We start from the raw sequence: 12,129 nt of genomic DNA, 5'->3' as shown, positions 1-12,129 counted from the left end.
CATTAAGCGTCTTGCAGGGACTCTGTTTATGTTCTCAGACATTTGCCTTGAAGTTCAGCTATGGCAAAAATGTCCAGGCCAACCGCTTAATCAAAAAGTAGCTACTGTTTTTTGGAGATTCATGCTGGTGGGCCTAGTTACCAAGTAGCATGAGCTTAGTATCCGAGTTACAGTATTCTGGTGTAGAGCAAGTCTTAAAAGTTGGAATCAAGAGTAGAAAGTTCTGGCTTAGTATGATTTGTAAAGACTAAGTAGCAAAATACAGGTCTGCTTTACTTCTGTCTAAAAAAAACCCAAAACAAAACTCATTGCTTCATTGCTTTTGAGATACGCTTGCCAGACCTTTTTTCTTTTTAATTTTTTCTTTTTTTTTTTTTTTTTAATTTTTTTTTTTTAGCTGAAGTTTCTTCTGGTTTTTGAGGGTCCATTCTGGTGTGTGAAGGATAGTTTTGGAGATAGAGGCTCGAGCAGTGGGCCCAGGTGAACCTCGGAAGGTTCAACAAATTCAAGTGCATACTGAAGTAATATGTTTTTTGTCTCAATTTCATAGATGTTGAGATTTTTAAAAGGTTACTGTAAATAACATATCCTTCTAATATCTTTTGCCATTTAATATTACTTAGATACAAATTCCTAAGATTTTAATGTGTTCTTTGCACTGATTATAGCAGTCTAACTTTTTTCTTGTCTGCCATCTGCTGGATCTTAAAAGTTGAGCAGGAGGGTGTTAGAGTGAAGGAGTCAGGAAGCATTCAAATTTCAGCTGAAAAATACTTTTGTCTGGCAGCATTGTTGTGGCATGAAATAAGTCAAATTGCACACAGACTGGTGGCTTTTCAGATGACTTAGAATGCAGGAGAATATCTTTTCTGTTGTTAGGGCCATCAGCTCTTCTGTTTGGTCTTATGTACTTCATGTCCATCTAAGTCTGAGGCAGAGAGGAGTTTTACTTTAGGAAAATAGCTTGTTATTACAAACACAAGACTGAAAAAATAAATGCTGATATATCAAATGACGTTTGCCATGATAAGCAATCTGTAGTATGTGAAAAAAATGTCTGAGGCATAGGAAGGGGAAAAAATGTAGTTCCTTTACTTGGTATAATTCTGAATAATTGCAGAAATGTAATGCCTCGTGTGCGTCAGAGAGAAATAGAATTGTGTTGTTCAAGTCTGTTTCTTTGGCTGATTTTAATCATATTTAATATGAGTACAGCTAGTATGCAGCTAATCGCAGTTTGGTAGTGGGAAGCTTGGGGAAGAAATTAGCAGAATTAAAAGCTAGTTCTAAGCATATGATAAAAAATACTTAGTAACATGATAGCTTTTTGTCTTGTGGGCTGCTGTTCAAGTTGCAAATTTGTTGATGATTCACATATTGAGATCTGCATTTGTTTAGTCATTTTATTCAAGATGATCTCTTTTCCCACTCCCAAAGATTCATCTTGAACTTTCTTTATTATCTTGACATTTTTGGGTGGTTGTGTTTTTTTTTTTTTGTCTTGTTTTTAATAACTTCAGGGTATTGCTGGAGTCTCGCCGTAAATCAAAGAAAATTACAGCAAGAGGAATCTTTGCAGGTGCCAGAGTGGTGCGAGGAGTTGACTGGCAATGGGAAGATCAAGATGGTGGCAATGGGCGTAGGGGAAAGGTAAAAACAAAACCAAACAAAAAACCACAACTGTCTTTAATAAAAAGTTGCTTTTCTGTGTAGTAATGTAATGAGCTTGGTGGCCTTTCTAACTGAAGAGTACAAATAGCACCATAGTTAGTCATTTCTAAATCCTACTCTATAATGCCTAAGCACTTGAAAAAGGAGGGAGTGTGTAACATGGCCAGTTTTAATTCACATTTTTTAATTCACATTTTTACAGTTCCAGTGTGAAATTTTTTAACTACCATATATTTGTCTTTGCTGTTCTGCCTATGACAGGCTTTAAGATTTGAGTGTATTTATCTCAGCATTACTAGAGCTGGTATGAAAATAGACCTCTCAAGCATAGCTTTTACTGGTCATTACTGCACTGTGTGGTCTGATTGCTTCTGAGTCATCACATTCGTCTTGGTTTTAAGTGCTTACACCATAGATTTGTTTTTCATTAGATTATTATAGAGACTATCTCAATTTAAAGTGAGAACTTTGCAAGTTCTGGTTGTGTATGCTGCATTACTGGACATAATGAGTTTTTTGACACCATTTATCATTAAAAAAAAAAAAAATTGATTGGAGAATTGGATTGCATTGAATGATGTGAAAAACTTGCAGATGTTGTGATTTGCAACAACCTAAACTTACCTGGAACTAAGGAAAGTTTGTTTTAAGTATGAACTTAAGCAGGGCAAGTAAGATAGGCGATGTCTTTTATTACCGTACGTGGGCTATTATTAATGACAGTCTTGGACTTCTGAGCATTTCATTTTGGATTGTATTCAGAGGAAATAACAAATTTAAATATCTTTGAGCAAGAGGTATTCACATATAGTTTATTTTCAACTTGATTCTTTACCCTTTGCTCTGAATTGTGTGGGATATTTTGATATTTGCTAAACAAGGTACTTGTGTTGATTTTATGGGCTAAACTAGAATGAGTGAGATATGCATAAAATGGAATTGTGTGTGAAGTGTTTTCAAGATGGATATAAATTAGGAAAACAAAAAGAACAGAAACAGTTTTTAAATGAAGGTACATAAAGGCAAATTGAAAGTTAATTCTTTGAGTAATAGAAGTGTTTTGAGAATTTGCTGCATGGCCTCGTGATTTCAGAAACGTCAAGGAAAGTCCTTTTCACTTCCCTTCTTTTGTCCTGTTGTTGAACAGATTGGCTCTGTAAATAAAACCTTGTTTCTTCACAGTATTCTGCCACTTGGCTAATGTAGGTTAAACAAAATTTGTCATTCTCTTTTCCTTACTGAAACACTTTCTAGTAAGAATTTGTCAGGGGATCATAATACAATTTTTGTTCTGTACTTTAGTAAGGTTATCTACTATATATATATATTATATATAAAGAAAAATAGGCCTATGAACATATACTTATAGTGTACATATACAGACTACTATTTTATTAAGACACCTAGGGAATGGTTCTAATAGCAGTTATGAAGAGTTACAAGAAATGTTTGATGAAATTCAGCAGAGCTGTTTTATTTATGTGAAGGGATCAATAAGATTTTAAGTTCCAGTAGTTTTTCTGAATCTTTGTTATACCAATGATTTCTTATTTTTAAATAGGTAACTGAAATCCAAGATTGGAGCGCATCAAGTCCACACAGTGCAGCGTACGTTCTTTGGGACAATGGTGCTAAAAACCTTTACAGAGTTGGCTTTGAGGGCATGGTAAGCATAAAGGAAGATAAAGGGTAAAATGCTTAGTGGGGGAAGGGTAGCAAGAATAACTTGAGCTTTATTCTGCTGCTTTTCTAATATCCTTTGTCAGTTTGCATGCTGTTAGCCGGGTCATTGTGAATACAGCTGTATGGATTATACATATGTATTAGGAAAAAAGTCTGATCTGGGAATTCATAAAATGTGAGTAATTTAAAGTTGGGATGCTTTTTGCCTGAGTGTATAGTAAATATTTATGTTGCATACAATGATTGTTGTGCTAGTAATGTGCTTAAATTAAAATTCAAAAAGGAAAAAAGCTTTCTTGTGAACTTCTTAAAGACCTTAGCTTTTAACTCCTGAACTCCGAAGTTCACTTCAAATTTTAGTCTGATTACTGCAAGATTTGCGGGTTTTAAGCTGTAAGAAATGTTCAGAATCCTCTTGTGAGCAATTTTTTATTTTTTATTTTTTGCACTGGGGAGATGTAGAATTACATTACCTGTATTTGTTTTAGCCGAAGGTTTTTCACTTCTGAACTTCTACAGCTCCTATTGCAGCTTTAGAGAGAAGATAGGTTAGATTTTAGCATAAGTGCCTTCTGTTGCTGGGTTTTCATATCCTAATGTGGGTCAGGGAAAGGTTACTTTGATTATCAGCTTCTTATAACAGCTTAATTAACATTTTCTTTGCGTGATTTTTGTTTGATAATGCAGAGGAAAGCCATGTTAACATTAAGGTGTCATTTTGTCAGATACGTATCAGTAATAAAATCTGAATGACCGGTTTGCTTCTTTTTAGAGAGTAACATAACCTGCTTGCCTTGTAATCTTATTTGAAATGAAATATTTTTAGAATGAAACCAGAAATTAATACGATATTAGCAGTAAATACATACTTTAATGTTGGATTTAGAAAGAGTAAATATCTGTGGTGCAGGTCAGCTTTTCTGATGCATATTTTGGAAAGCTTATGTACTAATTTGTCAGTAATCTGAAACAGGTAGATGCTAAGCATAAAATACAAGTTATTATCGAGTGACATCCTTCCTGGTCCCCCCATTTTTAAAGAACATTTCTAATATGCTAGCAGAAGGGAAGAATAGTTATAGTAATATTTGATTGTGACGTGGAAAAGAATTTTAATTACTGAAGTATAGACAGAGTTCAAGTGATTTTAATGGTTTTTATTTTTTGCAATTTCAGAGTTCTTGAATTAAAATGTATGGACTGCCTGATAGGGGGTATAATGCTCTGGAATCATTAAATGTTCCTTTTGACAGCAGAAAAAGTGTGTTAAGATAAGCTGTACTCTGTTCTGAAATAAATTATTTTTGTTATTAAGGGAATAACTTATTTGTAAATCCACCTGTATTCGTTGGCAAACTTGTTGCATGAGGAAGTGTTAAATATTTCTAAAATACTTACCTGCTTCAATGTCTGTAAGCTGAACAGATAAGTAAATGCTTACCTTCCCCCTGAAATATGTACAAATAGAGATGTTTGATCCATCAAGTTAATAATTAACAAAAAATCTTTTAAATTGTTCATGAAATGCCATAAATACCCATAACATATAAAGAGTAATGTACTATATATTGGTATCTATATGTACTTATCAAAGATAATTTGAGGCTTTGTAGGTAGTGCTTACCTGATTGCAGTCCAACTCTGTGTTACTTTTGTCTTCATCGAGTACTTCTAATGAAAACAATTTTCCCCTCAGACAGAGTGGGCTCTTGGGTACCTGTGATACACATAAAAATGCGTTTTATAACTGATGAGTTGTGTGCCAATTTGTACATTGAATTATGGCTATTTCTAGTATTGATGCTCTATTATATAAAGCTCACTTATATACTGTCAGCCCATATATAGTTGGGGCAAACTTGTATAGGGACTTAAGGATTGATTAAGACTGTCTTGAGAGTGTGGAAACAATATGCAGAGTGTATGTCCATGTAAATACAGCTGGGAGAGAGCAGTACTTGCAAATGAATAACACTTGACTCAGACACAAATGAAGCTGATTAAAGAAATGCAGCTTATTATTGTAAGTCAGGATTGCTTATTGATAGCTGACAGGCTGTGTCTGGTTCTCAAAATGAATCTATCTGCCTTGCCAGCTTTTCTGTGGGAGAGACAGGGATTGGCTACTAGGACAGCAGGTGCTGCCTGAGAATTTCCATTTATTTGCAGTCAAATCCTTACAGTTTTTACAGTTTTTAATAGAGTTTGCTGTGGTCGTGTTTACGTATCAAGTGGTTGAGGGGTGCATCCTGTATTTCTTTATGAAGTCTAAGAGTTTCTGCTGCCATCATGATGCAGAATGAGTCCCCGAAATAAAATCTGGTTTTATGGTGCTGCAGGGCTGAATAACACGCTTGTTATATCCATAGGAGGAATGAAGTACTGTGGACTAATGTGATTATCGGCAGCACTTGCACTTCATACGGTATATGTATTCAGAATTTAGGGCCAGACCAAGCTGTTAACCATGTTTTCGTATTTAAAGAGTGTGTGAACACAGCCCTCTGCAATAAAAAGGATTATGCAGCATGGAATTAGAGAATCAAATGAGAACACTGTAATTTAGGTTTTTGAGCTTGTTTATAGTTTTCATTTCTTCATATTAGGCACCTAAGGATGTAAAACTGTAAATCTGTTGGTGTTCAGTAGATTGATTTTGCTAGAAAAACTTCAGAAAATGGTTCCACCAGCAAGCATGCCCTAAATCTATTTAATTATTTAGGAATTATTTCTGTGCTATTAAATTTCTTTGCTCTGACCACTTGCCTTTTCCGCTATGATTAACCTCCTCTTGTTTTTCATGATGAAGGATCTCCTTTCATCTATGGAGCTTCTGAAAGAAGTAACTGTAGTTCTCATCCATCATTGTCACAGTCATCTGTAAGCCGTCTGTGTTTGTGTACTTTTTTTCTCACAAAAGTCTATATAGTTGCGTACATAAGGGAAACCAGGAGGATTTATTGTCCTGATGTTTTGATGTTTTTTTAAACTTTGTTTCTCATCCTGTTTGATACCTACTATCTGGTCATTACTTTTTGGGGAGTTACCTTTAAGATAATCCTTGGAATTACACTAGAGTAATTTCAGTAATTAGAGTGGTTTATTAACACACAATAAAAACAAAACAAAACAAAACCAAGGTAGATCTCTTGCCATGCTGTGCTTTTGCAGGCGAGTGTTACAAACTATATAGAAATACACTTTCTTGTGCAGTTATGACACAGAATGCAAGTCAGATCTTCAGCTGCCTAGTCCTTGATCTTGTCCCCTGTACCCGAAAAATGAGGGATTTCAGGAGGATTAACAAGCTTCTGGCTCATGAGCAGCTGTGGAATTGCTCTAAGACAAAGTTTTGTCCTAATCCATGAATTTGCCTGGAACATGGCTCCGAAGCCAAGAGGTACTGCTTTCTGTTGTTATTACAAGTGCCTTCTTCTGTACTGGCAAACTTTAACTTTGATGTCATTCAGAAAGTAGGGGTCGTTGTTTTTAAATAGTGGGAGGAGTGCAGTATTTATGGTTTTTTTTGTATTTGTCAGTGAATTTTGTTTTGCTACTCTTTGTGTGGCCTTACTTCTCTTCATTCTCCTGTAGTTTCAACGAAGCCCAGTTCTTCATCTCTCTGTAACTGAGTTGTTTAGAACTTATTTTCCTTAAGCAGAGATGCGCTCGTCCAATTTTGTTATTTGCTATATAAACCTACAAGCAAGAAAATCATGAATTTAAAGCAGCCACCTTTAGAAAAGAGAGAGTTTGATGTGGGAAGTTTTTATATGTACTTACAATCAGTAGACAGATTGTAAGCCATTCATGCAGATATTGTCTGCAGTCTAATTTCCCCTGCAAGAGGCTGCTGTTAGCTCCTTATGATTTCAGTTACTTTCTCTGCTGTCTTCGAGTTTCTGCTTTTATTGCTTTTGCTACTATCAGCTCTTTGGAACTGAATGATTTAAATTCATTAGATTTGAAATAATGTGTTCCTTAAAACTTTTAGCTAAAACTAGGATTTGTCCAGTCCCTTGTCCAGTCCAGGATTTGTGCTGTCTGGTGACAATGCAGCATACACTGTCCTTCATTTTCCCTGTGAGGGCACACTTCTTTATCCTCAGATTGAAGACTTAAACAGATATTTGTAGTGTGTTCACTGCTATCCCCAGATTGAAGACTTAAACAGATATTTGTAGTGTGTTCACTGCTACCTTTCTCAGATGCCTGTACCTGGGGTACAGTATTGGTTGGAATAACTGTCATCAGTAGAAATTTCTCTAGTATTTACTGCTAGTGTAGGCACTATTTCAGTGCATCTGGTACAAATGTTCTTTTTCTTAGCATCGCGCCTGGTCTCCTTACTTCTGTAGACTTGTGTCCCTCATTTGAGTGGCTGGACACCCATGTTGATCAGAATAAATGAATTATTCCAGTAAGCAGCTGCTCCTTCAGCATAGTTTTACTCGTCAAGGTCAGGAATGATGGCCCTCTTACACCATCTGCCAGCACTGTTGACATTGCTGTCATGCACTTTTTTTTTTATTCCCTGAAGATTTTATAATGTTGATGCTGTTGTTTTTTCAGTGGCATAATTGGATAGTAAGTCAAGTAAGCCGTTCTCTGTATTTCGTATTTGGTTCATCAGATCATGATCTTTATATAATTCAGTCATATACTCCTAGAACTCAAAGGGTTTTTTGGCAAAGTGAAGGAGGTAAGATGCTAAGAATGATAATTACTCTAGGCAGAAACTGTTCATACTCGCTGCTTGAAAGCATCAACTGTTACTTGAAGTCTTGCTGTGTTGTGCTAAAATTTATTGCATATTCATTTTAGCCATTTTCTTCTTGACTGGGGTTTTCGTCTCTTCTCTAAGTATACCAAAATTCCTGGGTTTTGGTATACTTGGCATTTTGTACTTGTATTTGTCATCTCCCAATGATCCACTTGTAAGACTCGTGCTCTTAGGACTTCTGAAAATCTGGATGGAGTCAAGTGAACAGCAGTACAGCAGAGCTTTTCAAGTGAGGAGAGGAGCTAGCAGTTGAAATGTACTTGGAATGTGAGTGTGCTGCAGCCAGGCTTGGGTGTGCTTAGACCCATCCTTGTTAGGGGCCTCTTTCTCCCTCACAGTCCTGAGAGGAGGATGCCTTTGTACCACTCTTGCTTTTCAAGCCAAACTACTTCAGAAGAAGACAGCATGTTTTTTGGTTTTGGTAAAAATAGGAGCTAGTTTGTTTGAGGAGATTCATAGTTATTCAATCAGTTTTTCTGATAGTGAGTTAGAATAAGTACAATTTCCTGTCTTACAGCTCGTGGAGTTCTTTTCAGGCTTGGTTGTTGTGGAAGGAACTCTTTGCTGTAAATACAGTGTGTATCAGTTTCACTGTCCTAATCTCTGTCAGTACCTCAACTTTGAGTATGTTTTGTTTGATTCCTTCTCCTTTCTTTGGCGGAGGCTTGTGTGGAAAAATAATCACGTTACTTTGCTTTTGTGTGGTAGTTAGATTGACTCCACAATGTTGCTGGAATGAAGGCAATTGTGAAGCTGAGTCTGACCAGTAAGCTGCAGCTTACTGTTACAGCTACACCCAAGTATGTGTACTGTTATGCTCCAGAAATAACATGCCCCAGGCTGGCCAGTAAGAGAGAACTGGTAGGTAGGCTTTTGTGTTATCCTGTGAAACTCAAGGTATTTCAGGCTGCTTCCTGAGAATTACTGTTTCAAGAGTGTACGTAGTCTCTTTTTCTGCAGTGAGCTTTTAGCCATCTCTTCTCTGTACGTTAATTCTGGCTGTAATGCACCCAAACTTTACCTGTCTGCAGGAAGAAATGTTCGGGACCTTTCTGCTCGGTGCTCAGAAGGGAACAGGAGCAGCACTCTCCCATCTGCTCCCGTTGGCTCACGTGCAGCCACCTGCTTGCTGCCTGACATGGGAGTCTGCATTCAGGGGATGAGACTGAGTGCAGCCCGGCTCATTTAGGGCCCCGTGGGCGTTCATTAGCTTGCCATCTGGTACGCTGGGACGGTTAGCAGCCCTTTGTTCTCGGCCCAGCGGAGGGCCGGCCTGCCCGCTGGGTGGCAGCACGCCACTGCAGCCGGCTGAGCCCCTCTGCTTTATTGCTGCCCATGAGGTGTAGCTGTATGTCATTATTTCGATCTGCCTGTTTCTAATGGCTTTTCAGAATGTGGCAGTGCATTCTTCATAAGTACGGGTGTACTCTGAGTTATCTGTTTCTAGATGCTTAGCAGTTTCAAGTCACTGAGGGCAGTTGTGTGGCCAGCAGTGACTTGGTGATGTGGATGACTTGAGAGTTCATGATAATGTTTTTGCCAGTCAATAAACACAGAGTGTGGAGGAAAAATAGTTATTTATAAAAACAACATTTGTTTAGTTTTGATTGGTTACATCTCAGCCACCACCTGTCCCCTTTATTTCCTTCCCCCTTCCCTTAGAATATTCTGACATGTTTACAGACAGCACCCCATCTCCTTCCCAGCTCATCATGTACACTGAATGCCCTTTGTTTAGTGAGGATTGTTCTTCAAGGAGCAATGCCAGATGGTAGCCCTTTGGCATGGAGGGTTACACATAGAAAGAATTAGAGGAAGGGAGAATTATAGGGACTCTGCTGGCTTTTTGAACAGGAGCTGGTTATCACTCTTGAAAGTTTTGTTCCTCAGATAATACAAAGTGATCTTTCTGGAGGCTTAGGCTTTTGAATGTTTCTCTTCAAGTGATTATGTGTAGCTCAGCATAATTAAACAACAACAAAAAAACCTAATATCTTTGTATTCCATGTATTCTTCATGGGAAATTCTTTGGTTTTTAGAATTTGCATGCCAGGTTTTATTTTCTAAGTTGTTAAAATATTTGTCAGAAAAAAAGTTGTGAAGAGGGGGCAGGACTGGTAAGTTTTAAGTGATATTATCACTGTCTGCAGATGCTTCTTTCTGCGCTTGCAGTCGTATGCCTTTTTTATGGATAACTTCATAAAGCAATGCCAAGGAGGCTTCTGATATTTTAACACCCTTTTGGAGTTAAAAATACCTTATATTTCACAGCCTTTTATATGGGTAAAAGTTACTAAAATCTTGAGAATGTCAGTGCTGACAACTTGGAAAGTATTTGAGCTTCTTTGGTTAGTGACTTTCATAACTTTCAGTTTTGCTTAATCAAATACATTTAAATTCTAGTTCCAGTGACCGATGTTATCCAGAAAACTCAGTCAGTAAGGACTAAAGTTGTCTTGATCTCTTTCCTTAGTCTGACCTGAAATGCGTCCAAGATGCAAAAGGAGGCTCTTTCTACAGAGACCATTGTCCTGTGTTAGGTGAGTTGAAAGCAAAGTAAATTTGCCTTGATCTGCATTAATTGTATGTAGTCTTGTTTTCTCTTTTCAAATTTAATCCAAAATTACAGCCCGTTATAGTGAATGTAAATGGTAGCATTTCTGTGTTAATAGTAGATTTCTCTTTCCGCAGTGTATTTGATGTCAGTGTGCCAAGTGAATGTGAGAGTACTGTTAAGCGTTGAAATCACATTGGGCACTGCTTCTAGGGAGCCAAGTATCTATGCATTCTTACAAAGACTTAGAATCATAGAATCATCAAGGTTGAAAAAGAAGATCATCCAATCCAACTGTCCCCTGCTACCAATATTCCCTACTGAACCATGTCCTTTAGTACCACATCTAAATGTTTCTTGGACACCTCCAGGGATGGTGACTTCACCACCTCCCTGAGCAGCCTGTTCTTGTGCCCAGTCACTTCTAAATAATCAGGTATGTTTAGAGAAGTGTATGTAACAGAGTTGATGTATACATAAGCAGGGTTATTTGAATGTATAATTCACCCTATTACTTTATACTAGTACGTAGTACTTGTTCTGAAATCTTGGTTGAAATTTCCCCTATCTACTCTTGCACTGACTTATTTTTAGTGCCCTAGCTGAGCTGTAGGCATAGCAGAGTGTACTGTAAAAATAATTGCCAAATGTTGTGTTTTCTGAAATATGGACAAATTGGAATAAGTTCATGAATTACTGAGTATGAATTCCTCTATATTAATATGTATTTCCTTGGTAAAAAAAACTTGATCATAAAATGGGAGGCTACAGAAAATTGTGCTTTTCTTCTTCAATTAGTTATACTTCAGTGCATTAAAAAAAAAAAAAAAAAACCCAAAAAAAAAACAACAACACAAAACCCAAAAAACATTGGTGATATTGACTTTTCTAAAGTCATGAGAATTCTGTTTGCTAGTCTTAGGGATTTGCAGCAGGAATTAAACTAAAGTATTGCGTTCAATGTCTGTTCTTTTAGACAGTCGGTGAAAAGGTGAAAACAGTGAGGGTCTGTCTTGGTTAGAAAAGAACAAGTCATCACTTGGCTATGTGCTGTCATGTAGAGAAATTATGTGGAAGAAAAAAGGTGAAGCACTCTGAACTTGGTGTTTTTTTTCTGTGTACTTAAAATTAATTTTATCTCTTTAGTCGGACATGAATAGGGATATAAAAATAAGTTCTTTATTACACAGGTAAACATAGGTTCTTGTGCACAGCCTGTATTCATTGTGGTTCTAGCTTTAAAAGTATGCTTTCTACTGATTTTATTTTGTGCCTCACTGGTGACCTTTGTGATGAGGCAGGATGCAGTCCCAGAAAATCTGCAGTTGACAAGAAGTTGAAAGAACAGTGTCACTGAAAGTCAGGACTTACTCAGGAGAACCTTGAGTGAGCAAGAAATTCAGTAAATGGAGACCTTGTGGAATTTGAATGGAATTTT

General features: G+C 37.0%; 1 protein-coding gene across 2 annotated transcripts in view; it reads left to right on the top strand.

Moving 5' to 3' along the window:
- Window positions 1–12,129, top strand: part of MIB1 (MIB E3 ubiquitin protein ligase 1) — a 72,695-nt gene that overhangs the window by 10,807 nt on the left and 49,759 nt on the right. For both annotated transcript variants that reach the window (XM_042839639.1, XM_042839638.1), the window contains exons 3-5: window positions 1,521–1,650; window positions 3,233–3,337; window positions 10,611–10,677. In XM_042839639.1, the coding sequence (XP_042695573.1) occupies window positions 1,521–1,650; window positions 3,233–3,337; window positions 10,611–10,677 (302 nt within the window). The remainder of the gene's footprint in view (window positions 1–1,520; window positions 1,651–3,232; window positions 3,338–10,610; window positions 10,678–12,129) is intronic.

The sequence above is a fragment of the Centrocercus urophasianus genome, unplaced genomic scaffold (genome assembly GCF_019232065.1).
Source record: "Centrocercus urophasianus isolate 14NV4802_14NV808 unplaced genomic scaffold, USGS_Curo_1.0 seq_11, whole genome shotgun sequence".
NCBI lineage: Eukaryota > Metazoa > Chordata > Aves > Galliformes > Phasianidae > Centrocercus > Centrocercus urophasianus.
The sequence above is the reverse complement of the archived record's forward strand: the minus strand, read 5'-3'. Positions and strand labels throughout refer to the sequence as shown.